General features: G+C 29.5%; 1 protein-coding gene across 1 annotated transcript; it reads left to right on the forward strand.

Moving 5' to 3' along the window:
- Positions 1-11444: 11444 nt before the first annotated feature.
- LOC129920704 (uncharacterized) lies at positions 11445-13367 on the forward strand. Its single transcript, XM_056002274.1, has 2 exons — positions 11445-11601; positions 12535-13367. Exons 1-2 carry the CDS (start codon positions 11478-11480, stop codon positions 13365-13367), a joined length of 957 nt encoding a protein of 318 aa, XP_055858249.1. The 5' UTR covers positions 11445-11477.
- The last annotated feature ends 3880 nt before the right edge of the window (positions 13368-17247 follow it).

The following is a 17247-nucleotide window of genomic DNA, read 5'->3' on the forward strand; positions in this document are numbered from 1 at the left end:
CACAAACTGAATGAAAATTTTATAGGATATAATTCTTTTTTAAGAGTGAGAAAAACTATGGAAATAGTGGGAGTCACGTGTGTCATCGAGGTGTCAAATTTTTTTTTTTTTTTTATAATAAGCGCGCACTAAAGGGATTAATGTACCCTTAATATGGTGAACACAGTACGAGCATTAGGAAAATAGGGAGGGGTTTGAAAGGAGATACCGATGAACATTAGTTTTGAAGTTCTGAGTTTTGAAATGGGATGGGAAAACAGAGGCGGGTAACGCGTTCCACATTCGTGTAGTGCGGCTGAAGAAAGAATCTCTGTATTTGACGGTACGTCCGAAGTTGGACTCTAGGGTAAACTGATGAGCATTCCTTGAAGCGCGAGTATTACGGTGGAATTGTTTCAGGGGAGGAATGCAGCTAGCTATTTCATCGGAGCACTGCTTATAAAAATAACGATAGAACAACGTGAGACATGAGACGTTACGACGGTGCTCGAGAGACGTAATTGTATCAGTTATTGATCTATCACCTATCATTTTTATAGCTCTATTTTGTATTCTATCCAAGAAACTCAACGAGGTTATTGGAGCACCTGCCCAGATGTGGGAGTTATATTCAAGCTTTGGACGAATGTACGCCTTATAAATAATTGCTAGATCAGACGGGGAGAAAAATTTCTTGCATCTTCGGAGGAAACCTAAACATTTCGCAGCGGATTTAGCGGTGTCAAATATGTGTTCATTCCACAGGAGGTGGTTTGTAATGCACATACCGAGGATGGAAAGCTTTTCGGTTTCTTCGATGCAAGTACCACTCATGGATAGTGGCATGGGAGACATGTTCCGCTTTAATGATAGTAAGCAGCATTGAGTTTTGGAAGCATTAAATTCTACGCGATTTCTTATTCCCCATTGGACAATGCTATTAAGATCAGAATTTAATGAGTTTATCATATTTAGCCGTTCAAGATCCACATCCGAAGAACTTGGGCGAGAATCTGGAAACGAATATGAAAAACTGAGGGTACTATCATCTGCAAAACAGTTGAGTGGATTAGAAGTTTCAGACAGGAGATCATTTATAAAAATGAGAAAGAGAGTCGGAGACAGAACGGAGCCCTGTGGCACACCAGCATTTATTTTGTGGGTTTCAGACTTGAATCCATCCAATACGACTTGTATTGAACGGTTCGAAAGGTAATTTCTAATCCAACGAAGAAGAGATTCATCGACGCCAAAAGCACGCATTTTCGAAAGAAGAGCTTGATGCCAAACTCTATCAAATGCCTTTGAAATATCAAGTGCAACAATCTTACTTTCTCCAAAACGATGTAAAGATTTGTTCCACTGCTCGGTGAGATAAACTATCAGATCACCAGTGGACCTGTTGCTACGAAAGCCGTACTGCCGGTCATTAAGAAGCTTCCGTTCCTCAAGATATTTCTTAAGTTGAAAGTTAATCAACGTTTCCATGACCTTGGAAAGAAGGGACGTAAGTGCGATCGGTCGGTAGTTTGAGGGTGAGGAAGATTCGCCTTTTTTAGGGATAGGCTGGACAAATGCTGTTCTCCATCCACTCGGAAAGAGACCTGTAGAGTAGGACAGATGGAAAAGCTTACGCAGTGGTTTTGCCAGCGTGGAAGAACACCTCTTCAGAACGATGGGGGGGATACTATCCGGGCCAGCGGATTTGTGTACGTCAAGATCTTTAAGAACTCTTGCTACTGTACGAGTGCGAAAGAAGATTTGTCCCATGAATCCGTTTACGCGCTCAAGTACTGGCGGAGTCATGACACTATCAGGCAGTGTTGAGTTGGCAGCGAACTGCCTCGCAAGTAGGTTAGCTTTGTCAACAGAGCTAACAAATGGAGTGTCATTGAAGACGAGCGTTGGAACCGACGACGAGGTAGTGTTGCGAATATTTTTTACAAAAGACCAAAAATTTTTACTATCTTTGGGACATTGTAGTATTTTTTGCCTTAATTTTTGATCATGCAAAAATTTGGTTCGTCGAATATGGGCGTTGCTGGCCTTTCTAGCTTGTTTGAACTTTTTTCGGTTTTCCTCAGTGGGATTGGCTTTATAACATCGAAAGCTTACCTCTTTAACCCTGATAACCTCTTTGCAGCTCGAATCAAACCATGCATTCTCTTTCGGTTTGATTGTTTTAACCCTATTCGGGATAAAATTTCTCATTCCGGAGAGAATTAAATTTGTTATCATATCAGCACTGGAATCAACGTCACTATCGAGGAAGCATAGCGATTAGATTGAAGATTAGTTGGTACTGAAAATTAAATAATATAGGCAACCAATTTTTTATATCTTTGTGGTTTCGTATGATAGCTCATACAAATTTAGTTACACTATTGAATTTTGAAGAAAAGTATTGAAAAAAACACAAGACTTTGAAAGCCCGGTCTTATTTTATTATTTAAGACCGGGGTCGATAATTTTTGCAACCAAAAAATAAAAATAATAATAACCGACTTTTTGGTTTTTATTTTTATCTTTTTCAAAAGCAAAAATTTTTCTACAAAATATTGTTTTCAAATATTAATTTTTTCACCTTATTTTGACTTAAGGCCAATTTTCCAATAGTCAGATAAACCTCAGATAGAGCTTATTCCTAGGAATAAAAGTTTTTTTTTATATTCACATTTATTCTTTTGAAAGTCTAACTGACGATTTAAAAATCAGGGGTTAATATAAAAAAAAAACACCCTAATTTTCAATCGAAAATTCACGTGTCAAAATATCAGCTTTTTTCAAGAAGTCGGTTCGTTAAAATGTCTACTTTCTGATGGTGTAAAATAAAATTTGCATTAGTATACTATAGAACTGTAGTACATGTTCTCGTAAAATGCAAAAAATGAAGAAAAGCTTGAATTCGAAAATTTTTTTTATCATTGTTAACAATTTTGGCCTATTTATTAAAATTTACTTTTTAACTATTCAAAAACCGTAAGATTTATCAATGTAACACGAAATCTTACGGTTTTTGTGTAATTAAAGTGTAAATTCAAATACATACTGACCCTTAATATTGTTTTTTTTGTATAGTTTTTCTTAATTTTTTTATATTTTATTTTTTTAATTATGAGATAATAATATATCAATGGGAAATTAAATTTTCTACACAATTTTACTCAATTAAAATTTTAATATTCAGCCTGCAGAGTCGAAATTTTGTATCGTCATAATTTATATAAATTTAATTTTAAGTAAAGTATATTTATACCTTTGTCGAGGAGCCAAACTACACACAGAAACTTAATTTCAATTATTCGAAATATTTTGAATTTTTCTTTAAGTATGGGAGAGTGGGGCTAAAAGTAACAGGGGTAAGAATTAACAGCTAAAAAAAATTTTAATTTGTATTCATTTTTTTAGTTATAACTCCTTTAAGACTGATAATCTTAGTTAATATACATGTAAAAGTTAATTTTGAAAACTCATTGTTGGTCTTGAAATTTAAGCCACCCCTTCTCCATTTTTAACAAATTTTCCTATCTTTAGTATCCATTTTTTTTGTATTACTATTTTAATTATAACTTTCTTTGTAATTATTATTATTTTTTTTTTCTTAAATTAAGGTTTTTACAAGTAGCTTTTCCTTCAAACATAATTAAATAAATCACTAACTTGTTCAAATAAATTAAACTTGGCAGCAGTTAGGTAGCTTATATATACCAATCTCTGTAAATTGTGCAATATAGTTTTAAGAAAAAATAATGTAAATTTTGCTACAATAAAACAATATATATATATATATATATTTGTATTCATTCGACTTAATTTCACTTTTCACACATGAATTGTTTCGTTTATTTTATTAATATTTATTTTTCATTACAACAAATGCTTTTTGTTATCAACTAATGTAAACTAATTTTTTGAATAAGTAGCAGAGTTCAAACCTTGCTCGGTTTGGAGCATATTTATTCAACTTTCAGAGAAGATAGATTTACTTTAACGTTCAACGTAACGATTTTTTTCGACTTACCCCACTTTTTTCTTACCTACATACAAATTTTTTTTACCTAGTATAACCAACAACCCTGGATATGAATTCTTGTAAATGAATTTGTATTTATTTTGGAATTTCAAACACATTTTGAACCAACACTTGAATTTATAAAGCTTATAAAACAATTTATGAATTCATTTAATTTTAATTTAAGACTTTAGTTAAATCTTCTCCGAAATCTTAGATTTAATCCATTTTTTTTTTCAAATCTGCACCAAAATTTCATGACTGAGGTTTGTTTTTATTATTACTAATTAAAATAAATAAATATAAACAAATAAAGGTATTTTTTTCTTATTTTAAGTTCTTGGTACAGCCTACCCCGGTATGTGTTACACTTTGCCCCGTATGTGGGGTAAGTTGAAACAACACGATTTTTTTTTTTTGAAGCTTTATTTTTCAACATTACCGTTAGGTTTTGAAAAAAATTTGTGATGGATCTTGCAGCTAAAAATTGGTTCTTTTATTTAAAAAAGGTTGGGTTGACTTATTTTCAAATTTGTAGGGGTACCATCGGTTTAAGTAAAAAGTGTTACATTTGGCCCCCCTCTCCCCTACACATTTTTTTTGTCAAAATTTTTTTTAAAAAATCGATTAAAAGACAAAATTGATTATTCTTTTTTTTAAATTCAAAAATTTATTTTTTTAGAATCAAAATTAATATTTTATTTGCAAATACTTTCGGTTGCTCTTCTAAAATGTTGTTGCCCTATCTTACTTAAAAATTTATACAGAAAAAATCCACGAAAATTGTTTTGCACATTGCGAAGCCCCATTAAAATTTCCTTCAAATAAATTTATGTATCCTATCTATCTTTCATTCCCTTTCCAAAAACAAAATCACTCCAAAAAACACACTTTGTATTTTTAAACAAAGCAAAACACTTTTAAATTATTAATCTTAAAATTCAACGTACAAAATAGTATGTAACTCTTTTTATGGTTACCGACCATTATACTTTATACTCAACCTCAATCTTAGAGTGTCCTTTTTCTGACAAACGATTCACGCCAACATATAAGTCGATTTATGTATGGGGAATGTAAAAATTTGTCTGCAAGCATGTGTAAGGTAAGGACATTACTCGTTGTGTTACTCTTTTTTGGTTTTAGTATAGTTATTGTTTCTGAAAGGTTTATTCCACTGAAAATCTGTTCAAAGATAAACGGATACACTTGAGGAATTTTAAATACGATTTCTCTTCTATTAATGAATGTGATCGAATTGATGTTAATGATGCAGAGAAAAGGGCTTCGTTTGAGAGTAAATGATGGTCAAATAATATCCAACGTTCCAATTCCAAACAACAAGAAAACAGACACACACATATTCTATGGGGGTTAATTTTGATTGTAATAGGATTTGCTATTTAATCGATAAGGGTGGTTGGTTGGTTGGTTTTCGGTAGGTCGAACGAACGCAGCATCTGTGACTAATGTGTTTTCAGTTAACATAAGATATCTCTGTCTGTAACTGGGTTTTTGGAGAAGGGAAAATATATGTGTGTGTCTTCGGAACTGAGATAATAATAATTCACAATATATTCATGTTCGAGAAATTCAGAGACATTCCAAATGCCCTAGATTATTTAAAGGAGGTAACATAACATAATGTTACTTTAATTTATCGATCGATTTTGAGGGTTTGTTAAACATGCTTGCCATGTGTCCTTTAAGACACGTCTGGGGCATAAATAAATAAGTTTTTTTTTGTATTTCAGTAGGTTTTGAATTTGTTAAATAATTTTACTTGAGATAATTACCAACGAATCATTACTTTGACTTTACATTATTAGCACAGGTAAAATAGTACAAATAATAAATAAATACAAAAATTATGACCCTCATGAAACTTGGCAAAAAGGATAAAAAGAGTCTATCAAAAAAAATTGGGTGGAAGGGTGTTTTTTTTTCCGAAAGAGGGAGGGGGTGAAGGTCAACAAAACAGTGAGGAAAATTGTTTGTAAAAAATAATCATATGACACATGTTTTTAGGTTATATTTTTGTATGCTAAATCTAATGATATAAAAATAAAGACAATACGATTGCTCTAAGAAAACTTATTCCTGATTAAACCCAAGGGTGCATGTTTTTTTACTTAAAAATATAATCCAAAGCCATGTGAAAAACATGATAGACTGATGAAATTCGGTGCAAGTTTAAGATAAAGCAGAGACAAAGAATTGATAAGGTTCTTAGAAATATTTTTGACGAAAGGGTGTTTTTTTGAGGGGTTGAGTCATGTTTGAGAAAAGTATAATAACAACTACCAAAAGTTTTTTTTACTATTTTAAACTTTGGTGAAGAATTTTCTTTTGTTATAAAAACTAAGAATCTTAAAAGTTACAGAATTATCTTTATTGAGAGTGTGTTTTTTTTTTAAAAGAAATGTTGAAATTCGGAATAAGTACCAGAAACACTAGGACAAAAATGGTGGGTACCCGGTACCCCAATGAATATTGGTAAAAATATTTCATTTATAACCAGAAACCAGGAATCTTAGCAGTCCATAAAATTTTTGGTGAAAGGGTGTTTTTTTGGGAAATAAGGAAAATCCCCGATAAGTCCGATAAAATCAATGGTATAAAAGGTACCCTTACGAAATATATAAAAAAAATTTGTCTTCTCATGCGAATTACGAATAAAATAAGTCAATACATTTTTTGTCATGCGAAAGGGTGTTTTTTTGACTTGTAGAGAAAATGTGGGTATATTGGCAAAAAAAACAAACCAAGGAATACTAGTGGTACAAAATTAAAATTCTGTAATTTTGTTACTTTTGAAATTGGAAACAAGAATTTAAAGTGTCTATAAGAATATTATGGTTAAAAGGGTGTTATTTTTTTAGTGAAACATTACATTGATGGGCTACTGTAATGAAATTTGGAAAAAAAAACTTGCATTTAGGATAGAAAGTAAGAATAAGGAGTTTTCAAAAAAAAAATTTGTAAAAGGGTGTTTTTTTTTAAGAGACAGTAAAATCTGTAAGCGGTCCCAAAGAGCCAATGATTCGTGTAAAACGTCTGAGACCTTAAGTATAAACGATAAATTTTTCATCAAAACACAAAACAAATTAAACATTTTACTGTCTCTTCGGAAAAAAAACACCCTTTCACCCATTTTTTTTTTTTATAGAATCTATTGATAATTGGTTCTTATTCTAAAGGCAAATATTTTACTAAGTTTCATAAGGATAACATTTTTTTTTAAAGCCTATTTTACCTGTATACTATATCAAGAACTAATCAAATGTAGTTATCTGCTTTCAAACTTCATTTTACATTTTAAGACCCTGAAGTTATGTTGTCAACAAAATTTATCAGTAAAAAACTACATAGCTAATAATAATATTTGAGAAGTTAGAGGTAGTCTGCACATTTTTTTTTGTCATTTCTTTAGCAATCTTCACATATGAACACATTTAATTCCCAAAAAAACTTTACATGTTATAAGTCGAGGGAGAGAGTTCCGGATAATATCCAACCACGGAGTATACATTACACAACATAAAACTTTTCTTTCTACAGAAAATCCAACTACACTCCTTCTTGTTTAAAATATTTAACCAAATGTCATCCATAAACTTTTTTTGATAACTTTTTAAAAAAGTTTTACATCATTGGCTTCACCTGCAAATTTGACATTAGCGAGGGAAAAAATTTTAATAGTTTTTGCAACAAAAATGTATTTGAAAGTTTCTTTCGCTAGAACGTCAGTAGGTTGGACATGGAATTTCACTTATGATGCAAAAAAAAAAAAAGTTTTTGATATGGTGGTTTGATACTTTTCTATACGTATGTGGATATAATGTAAATACATTTATAGTTGAAGGATAATTGTTGTAATCTGATGGGGTTAAGAAAAGAGCTGAAAGTATTATTTGTCTAAAAATATATTTGATAAATACTAAAATAGAAGAACTATGGTTGTTACGAGTTCAATTTCTCTTTGCACAAGTTAAAAAGGTTCAAGCGATTAATCGTTCAAATGAATATACATATATGAATGGAGTTGAAGAGAGTATTTAGTTTTTCCTACCAAAATATACTTTTTTTTATATAGATTTTAATGTTTTAAATTCATATCCGAATAAAAAAAATTAAATTAAATTAAAGTTCTTACATATCAAAAATGTGAGGTCAGAGATTTATTTTTACTTTGGATTTGAATTAAGAATATTCAAGAATAACGAAGAAAAAATAACTAAAATAATAAAAATTATTAAAATTATTTTTATTTTAAGTGGAGCGAAACGCTTTATAAATTTTTGGAGTTGAGGTCACTTGAACTTATAAATTGAATAATATTCAAGAATGGTAAGAAAGTAAGCATCAAGGAACAAACTACACAAAAACAAAAAATCTACAGCGCCAGATGATGATACTATATTTTCGAAATGCGTCGCAAAATATAAAAACCAATAATAGCCCAGGGTCTATAGTTTTTGAAACCAAAAAAAATTATAGTAGAATGAAACCAATTGGAAAAGGAGGTGAATATGATAAAAATGATAGAAAAATAAATTACGGGCGAGCCGAGTTCGGGAAGTGGGTGGGTTGAGTTTTTAATGGTAAATAATGGTATATCTCGATTTCTGGCAAAACTACAAGCCCTATGGAAAAAAGTTATATAGCAAAGTTGTATAGGTAATAAAAAGATCTACATCTTATGTGTTAACAATTTTTTCACATAACCTCAAAACTTAGGTGAAAAATTAAAAAAACCGTGTTTTTGGTTTTTATTTTTATCTTTTTCAAAAAAATGTTTTTTTTTTTACGAAATTTGTAGAAAACGTTCCTTATAATGTTTCAAATCCACAGTAATTTATTTGATTTAAAATATTTATTTTTTCACCTTATTTTGACTTAATATCAAAAAAACTCTTATTTTCAATCGAAAATTCACGTGTCAAAATATCAGCTTTTTTAAAAAAAATCGGTGGGTATTTTGTTCGTTAAGACCTCTGCTGGTGTAAACAAAAATTTACATTAGTATACCGTAGTACATGTTATCGGAAAATGCAAAAAATGTAAAAAGCTTAAATTCGAAAAAAAATTTTTATCGTTATTTACAATTTTGACCTTTTTATTAAAATAAAAAATATTTTAATAGGAATAAGGAACGTTTTCTACAAATTTCGTTAAAAAAGATAAAGATAAGATAAATGTTTTTGAAGGCTTCGGCACTGGTCTATAAGTTGTGGTATAATTTAAAAAATATTTTGTCGTGCTGTAAAGCATCTAAATAAGGTTGATAATCTGTTAGTTTTTAGGTGGTACTATTAAATTTAAATAACAAATTTTCCATTTTATATACCTACTATACATGCATAGTACATATTTATAAGCACCATTATATTCTTGTTCAAATTAATCTATGGAGTTGTAAGATGAATATCAATAAATTATAGATAAAACGTTTTAAATTAAATTACAATTGCCTAATACAATACTTGTACTACCCCTTTTCACATTAAAATAGTTATCTAGTCTTGTTTATCTTCTGTTATTACCGAGATGCACTTTTTGTACAATCATATGTATTATTAATTAAAAACGAAATTAAATAAATACTAGTGAAAACAAATGTGATTTTTTGTTGTTGTACTATTTTCGAAGTACAGGGTGTTTTAACCTACTTTTCGCTTTGCTATTTTCAAATTTTAATAAAATACTCGACTATATTGCACACGCAAAACTTGAAGTTCAAACTACCTATTCGTTAACCTTTCAAACTCCCAATATTATATTACAATGTTGGGAAACTAAATCTAAAAAAATGGCAATATTAGGGAACGAACAGCTCTGATTTGGATGATCTTTTTTTTTTTCAAACGTCAGTAATTAAAAATACATTAAAAAGTCTATAGATAAAAAATTGCCGCTGTGCCGTTTTGATTTTTTAAATTTAATTGAAGATTTTTATGAACTAAAATTTTGTTTTTTTTTCTATGGCTAGGCAATTGAAGGAAAACAACTATATGAGAGTGAAGGACAGTCTTCCATCGTTTAGGCAATTTTCTCACAAATTGACTTCAAACACAAACAAAAATATTTGAACACAACGGCAACACCTACAGTATTTTTAAATATACATTTTTAAAAAGCTAGAAGCTTATTCATGTTTTTTAAATTAAAATAAATGGAGGAAAGGATTTTTGAAAAAAAAAATTATTTAAAAAATTTGAACATGTCGTTCAAATTTTTCGTAATATTAAAATGCAACTATTTTTCAATTTTTTTTAGCCACATTTATTATGATTTGTAATTATAAAAGGAAATTTTAATATGTATTACAGTTTATGAAAAAAAAAAATTAAAAGTATTTCATTTTCGAAAATTTTTGAAAAATACAAAATTTAACTTATTTTTTTTTTTCTAAGTTCAGCATTTAAATATAAAGTTATTTTTTCTGCATTAAATAGCCCTTATTGTTGCAAGTTAAATAGCAAAAGTTTAAAGTTATTATTTGCCAAAGTCTTTGAGAAAATCAATTATTTCAATGTAAAAGTTCAGTTTTTATCTAAAAAATCCAATGAAATTGTAGTATCTAGTAGTTTTTAATTTTTTTTTTTCTCTTCGGAATTCATCTGATAATATTTATTGTCAAAAAATTTTAAATAAATTCATATTTTACTACGAAAAAGTTTGAAAAAAAGTCATTTAAAATTTTTTAATACCTAACATTTTTTTTCCAAAATTCTAAGTTGAGGACCATTCTTTCAAAAGCTCTTGATTAAACTTAGTAGATTTAAATTTTACAGATAGAAATGAGAATTTGGCTTTTTATAAACGTTTATCTCTATATTGTGTGTTCAAAATATTTTTTTGTGTTCGAAATCAGTTTGATGGAAGATTGTCTCTTACTCCTATATTGGTTTTTTCCTTAAATTGCCTAGAGAATCTTTCGGTGTCATTTATTTTATGAAATTAAAGCAAAAAAAGGTTTTGTTCAAAAAAAAGTTAGTTTTTATTTTAAAAACCAATGTGGCAACATCGCCAATTTTTAACCTATAGACTTAGAAGTATTTTTAATTACCGAAGTTTGATAAAAAAGACTTGACCGAAAAAGTTAGTTCACCTAAGAGTCACGAATAACACTCGTTAAATACTTTGGCTAGTTAGAAAGTGATAGTCGATTTGTATCTCATCCTTAATTTCAAAATCACTGTTTATACCTTGAACACCTTATAAAGCAAAATCACAGAATCGTGTTAATTCTACTGTTGTATTTACAATAATACGTAACATTTAATTCTTCTAAAACAATGACAGATTGGATAAAATGATATATTGATTTGTGATTATATAATTTTCATTTGGTTTAAATTATTTTCATTTGTATAAATGTCAACTGATAACAAATTTTTTAAAAATACTATTTAAGCTTAAGAATACTACAAATAAATATCAGTTCATTTACAAATCTGAGGTTTAAATTGTCTCGCTTACCATGAATTATTGTCATTTCATTTATTCAATATTTTGCTTAATAAATATAAGACTGTTAAGTGGTGTGTGCGGTAAAGCCATTCAAGAGGATTTGAAATCTGAAGAGTTAAATAAAACCCATTTCGGTATGAAATAATATTATATTTATAAAATTAAGTAATGAAAAAAAAAAAAAAAAAAAACGGTTTTCCAAATAATTTAGATTTAAACTAACAAAAATTTAAATAAAATTATTTAATAATAGAGTTTTTTTTGACTTTTAGTCCAAATTGCGTTTCGCCCAGGTACAACAGGTGGGCTCATCAGTTAGATGCTGTTGTACCCTTTCTAAGACGCAAAATTTTGGTCGATGATTACCGACACTTATTAAAATTACAGCATAAACTTACTGTGAATTCTAATATTTCTAGGGGAATTTGATTAAATTCGTGCACCTAAAAAATATATTGCCGATGGTCTGGCTAGCCCGTAGTCTGGCTTAAGTTATAGAAGAAAGAAAACAGAAAACTAAAATAATGAAAATAATTTCATAATTTTTGTTTATGTTTTGTGGACTTTATGAATAATATTCAATAATAGAGTTTTTTTGACTTTTAGTCCAAATTGCGTTTCGCCCAGGTACAACAGTTATTATAATTTTTTGGTCTACGACAATCTGGAGCAAAGATATTAGCTTTGAAGTAAAATATCCCAAAATATGCATTTTTGTGAATAACTCCGCTAAAAAGAATGATCATGTTTTGAGAAATTTGGGTTAAGCCTTTTAAATATACCCCTATCGATCCATGAAATAAAAACTGACAGTGCCTCTGTGCGCAAGGTCAAATGACGCTTTGACTGGAGTAATACCCAAAGATAGAAATAATTTATACCCAATAATTACATTAACTAAACTTAAATTTATTTCATCTTTTTTTTTTTTGATAATATTGTTGCAGTTAAGCATTTTTTGGACTCGCTAAACAATAAGAAAACACAAAAAAATACACCAAATACAAAAATACAAACTGTTGATATTTCAATCTCTTTTCAAAATGATCTTTTTTTTTTTGTTTCAGGCTATAAATGGGTTCCTCTGAAAACTGGGGATAAACTTCCCGAAAATATCATTTTTATTCCACGTTCGATGGACAGATATATTGGAAGAGCCAGGCATTTTGATGAAATTCTTCCAGCCGAAATTACCTCCGACGGATTGGGATATATATCATCTTGCCACATTGAAATACAAAAAGATCAATTTGAAATACTTACAACAACAGGTGGATGCAAATGGAACCTATACGACTTTTATGAAGGTTTCAAAGATACCATACTACGTGTTGGAACTGCCCGCAATGGTGAACCCATTTACATCGGCAGGTCAGGCAGTTCTCACTATATCTACCATCTTCACTCACTTTATTTAACAAACACTACACCTTATGTGTGGATAATAGATCGAAATCGTGGACTTGCTTATCCATTTACGCAATATCTTAGTTGTGATGTCCAAAACAAATGGATTGATACTTGGGCAAAAAATTTACCAAACAACTCAGTTTCTGGTGGAAAATCTGAAGATGATTATGACATTTATGTTGCTCGAGTGAAAATAGATTGTGATGTTGTTACGGGACAAGCAATTCCAGATATTGGAATAGCAAGAGCAATTAAAACCGATAATGGTGTTATTGAATCGGACTATTGTCAAGTTCTTGTTGGTGAACCAAACGAATATACTTGGGTTTCAGCTAAGGATGGGATAATTCCTGAATATGCTGTTGTGCATGGTAAAAATGGACTTGAAGTTAGCTATGTCGCGCGATTCAATAAGACTATAGGGCATTTGACACATTCCGAAGCACTTGAAAAGCAATTGGCTTACGAAATTTTGGTAAAGAATCAATAGAATTGATTTTTAATGACTGTTATAATAATTCCCTTTACAATAAATATTGTAAAGGGAATTATTATAATAGTCATTAAAAAATATGAATGAAAGTTATAAAATTGTTTTTAGTTTTTTACTTGCAACTTTACAAGTGAAGTCGTATGGTTTATAATCTGCGTAAAAGCAAGACGCTTCCAACGATGTCTTATTTTTCAAAAAGCGTTAAGTAGTTTAGAAGTTATGATGGAACACATGAACATTTGTGCCCTTAATTATGAAAGTGGACTAAGTCACTGCTAAAAATGGCATAAAATCTAGCCTAAACATAATTATTATTTAAGAGGTAAAGTTAACTTGAAAGCGAAATTGCAGTAAATAAACTTCTTTATTGCCCCTCTAGTGATTTCATAAAAGAAATATAATTAAATTGTTATAAGAAAATTATTATGTAAGTTTTTCTTCAAACAATGCAAAAAGTGACTTAGTCCACTTTCATAATCATGTGCACATTTATTTATTTATTAGCTCAATACAAGCAAAGAAATTTACAAATATTGTTTACAAAAAAAAAAACTTAAAACTAGATCATAAAAATACTTAAGAACTTAGAATAATTTTAGGGTTGACAAATTAGGAAGGTTCTGAGTTAAAGAAAATATTGTAGAGAGAGGTTTTCAGTAGTGATGGGAACTATCGAATGATTTGAACTAACGATGGTTAGTAGCTGAATGATTTGATGTATCGAATAGTTCATTCATTTATTCATTCGAAAAAAAAACTATCGAATAAACTATCGGATAAAAACTATAAAATAAACTATCGGATAAAAACTATAGAATAAAAACTATCGAATAAAACTATCGAACAAAAACTATCGAAAAAACTATCGGATACAAACTATAGAATAAAAACTAACGAACAAAATCTATCGAACAAACTATAGGATAAAAACTATAGAAATAAACTATAGAATAAACTATCGAATAAACTATTCGAATGAGAAAACTATCGTATCAAAAAATATTTGAATAAAAAAACTATCGTTTAAGAAAACTATTCGAATGAAAAAGCTATTGAATAAAAAAAAAAACGATTCGAATCAAAATACTATCGAATAAAAAAACTATTCGAATGAAAATAGTAACTAGATAAATGAATGAATGAATAGTTTAAAACTATCGAATTAATGAATATTTTATAGGGAGATTTTGTTTGCAAAATAACAGGGCAATCGATATTACCAGTTAAAAATTGATGGATGAAAATAATGTCAGTAACTTTACGGCGTAAATTTGAACTATCGATAGTTATTAACTGAATGATTTGAACTATCGATAAATTAGTAACTGAATGATTTGAAGTATCGAATAGTTCATTAATTTATTCATTCGAATAAAAACTATCGAATAAACTATCGGGTAAAAACTATCGAATAAACTATCGAATAAAAACTATCGAATAAAAAAACGATTCGAATGAAAAAACTATCGGATAAAAAAAACTATTTGAATGCAAAAAACTATCGTTTAAGAAAACTATTCGAATGAGAAAACTATCGTAAAAGAAAACTATTTAAATGGAAAAACTATCCGAACGAAAATAGTAACTAAATGAATGAATGAATATTTTACAACTATCGATAGTTTGATAGTTTTTATTCGATAGTTCCCATCACTAGTTAGGCCTGAAAGATAGGCCATTAAAGACCACGGAGAGCAAATCGAAGAAATCTACGTTGAATAGCTTCTACACGAAAAGAATGAGATGCATAAAATGGGGACCATACCAGGCAAGCATATTCAAGAAGAGGTCTGACAAATGTGAGATAAAGGGTTTTTTTGACAAAGCCGAGTGCGGAGTTTGCTCTATTTATAGAATTAGTGATGTTGGATCTGAAATTAAGTTCTTTATCACATATTACTCCGAGATCCCGTAATGTGTGACCTTGTGTGACCCATGGTATAAGAAGACAAGGTATGATCATTAGAGTCAAAATGGAGTAATAAGTTTTTGACGTTTAATTTTGGCAAAGTCAAAAGCAATAAAAATATCCAAGACAATTTTTTTAACAACAACAATTTCAATGGGGCAGCTGTCAAAAACTTAGGAAGCCATCTTTTTTTTCTTTCATCTGACAGTTCTTGATACAGACTTTTTTCTAATGATCATACCTTCTCTTTTTATACCATGTTTGTGACCGGATCGTTATCGTTATTAATAAAGTAGGTACGAGGGAGAAGTGATGAGCGTGTAGGTGAATACGTTATTGCTTGACATTTGCCAACATTAAGGAAGTTTTTCTGACAACCGTTAGAAAATCGTTCTAGGTCACGTTGAAGAAGCGGAGGGTACCATTTAGGGCTGCCATTTAAAATTTTATTATTGTCGGGACAACAGGTCTCAAAAGTCGGGACAAATCGGAACAGCCAAATAATACATGAAATCGAAAATAAAAAAAATAATAAAAAGAATTACGTAGGTAATTACAAACTTTGTCATGCATAAAGCCTTAACTACATTGGCTCAAAAAGTGAAAAAGTACAAAAGTGAAAATTTTCAAATGCATTTTTGTATAGTTTTCCGGGCTGTAAAATTAAAACAATTGATGCAGAAAGCTTATTTTTTGGCTTAACAAAACAATTGCGCTAGTAAAAAAAAAAATATTTTCACTTTTGTTACTTTTTCAAAAAGTGGTGTATGTAGTTAAGGCTTAAGACTTAATCCTAAATTTTTGGGGACTTCTTGCAAAAGTACATACCTATGAGTTTGTTGAAATTCCATTTTTTGAAAATCTTCGTTTGGAAAAAAAAAATAATAAAGCCTTCATCCATAAAATAAAATCACATTCATCGTAGATAGGTACCTCTTAAAAACTGTCTCTTGATAGTTCTTTTACTAAGCCCTAAATTTATGCTTTCAACAGTTTTCTAGTTTTGGAGAATGAACAAATTTGACCTCTTAGTTTTTTCTTGTATAATTTGAGTGAATTTTCTTATATTTATGTATAACAATTTATTTTTAATGCAAGCTTTAGGTCATTTTTATTTAATTTTATTTTTTACTTTAAGTCTGCATTAAAAATAAATTATTGTATAGAAATGGCGAAATTTTAGAAAACCTAAGCTGTCGAGATGTGAAACATTCACAATTAAAATAATAGGTATTTTAAATGTGATTGCTCCACATCTCACTTACATAAGTAACTATTAAATTCTCTTAGGTGAATTAAAACAGATACAAATCATTTTCATCATTTTTCAAGAAGTCTCATTTTTTTTCTTCCAAAAGGTTTCGAACAAAGATTGATTAAGAAACGGAATGTCGGGACAAAATCGGGACATTTTGTGAATCGGGACAGATATCGGGACAGGGTTTAAATGTCGGGACTGTCCCGGTGAAATCGGGACGTCTGGCAGCCCTAGTACCATTAAGGGAGGAGATACATCTATATTTTTTTTTCGTCAGCGTATACTGAGATTGAAGAATCTATTATGACACATCATTGATTATTAATATATGGAAATCAGAGGGCTACCTTGCTGAACGCCAGATGTTCCAAGAATTGTGATAGATTCTGAACTTCTAAAAAGGACATTATACTGACGTCCGTTTAAATACCGTTCGATCTATGCAATAAAGGAAAACCAAGTGATTTTAGTTTTAAGAGAATAGTTTGAAAAAAATAATTTTATCTTTATCAGATGTTCCAAGAATTGTGATAGATTCTGAACTTCTAAAAAGGACATTATACTGACGTCCGTTTAAATACCGTTCGATCTATGCAATAAAGGAAAACCAAGTGATTTTAGTTTTAAGAGAATAGTTTGAAAAAAAATAATTTTATCTGTTTTTTTCTTTTTTCAAATAATTTTTTTTTTGTTTTTATTTTTTAATTTTC

The sequence above is a fragment of the Episyrphus balteatus genome, chromosome 1, assembly GCF_945859705.1.
Source record: "Episyrphus balteatus chromosome 1, idEpiBalt1.1, whole genome shotgun sequence".
Classification (NCBI taxonomy): Eukaryota; Metazoa; Arthropoda; class Insecta; order Diptera; family Syrphidae; genus Episyrphus; species Episyrphus balteatus.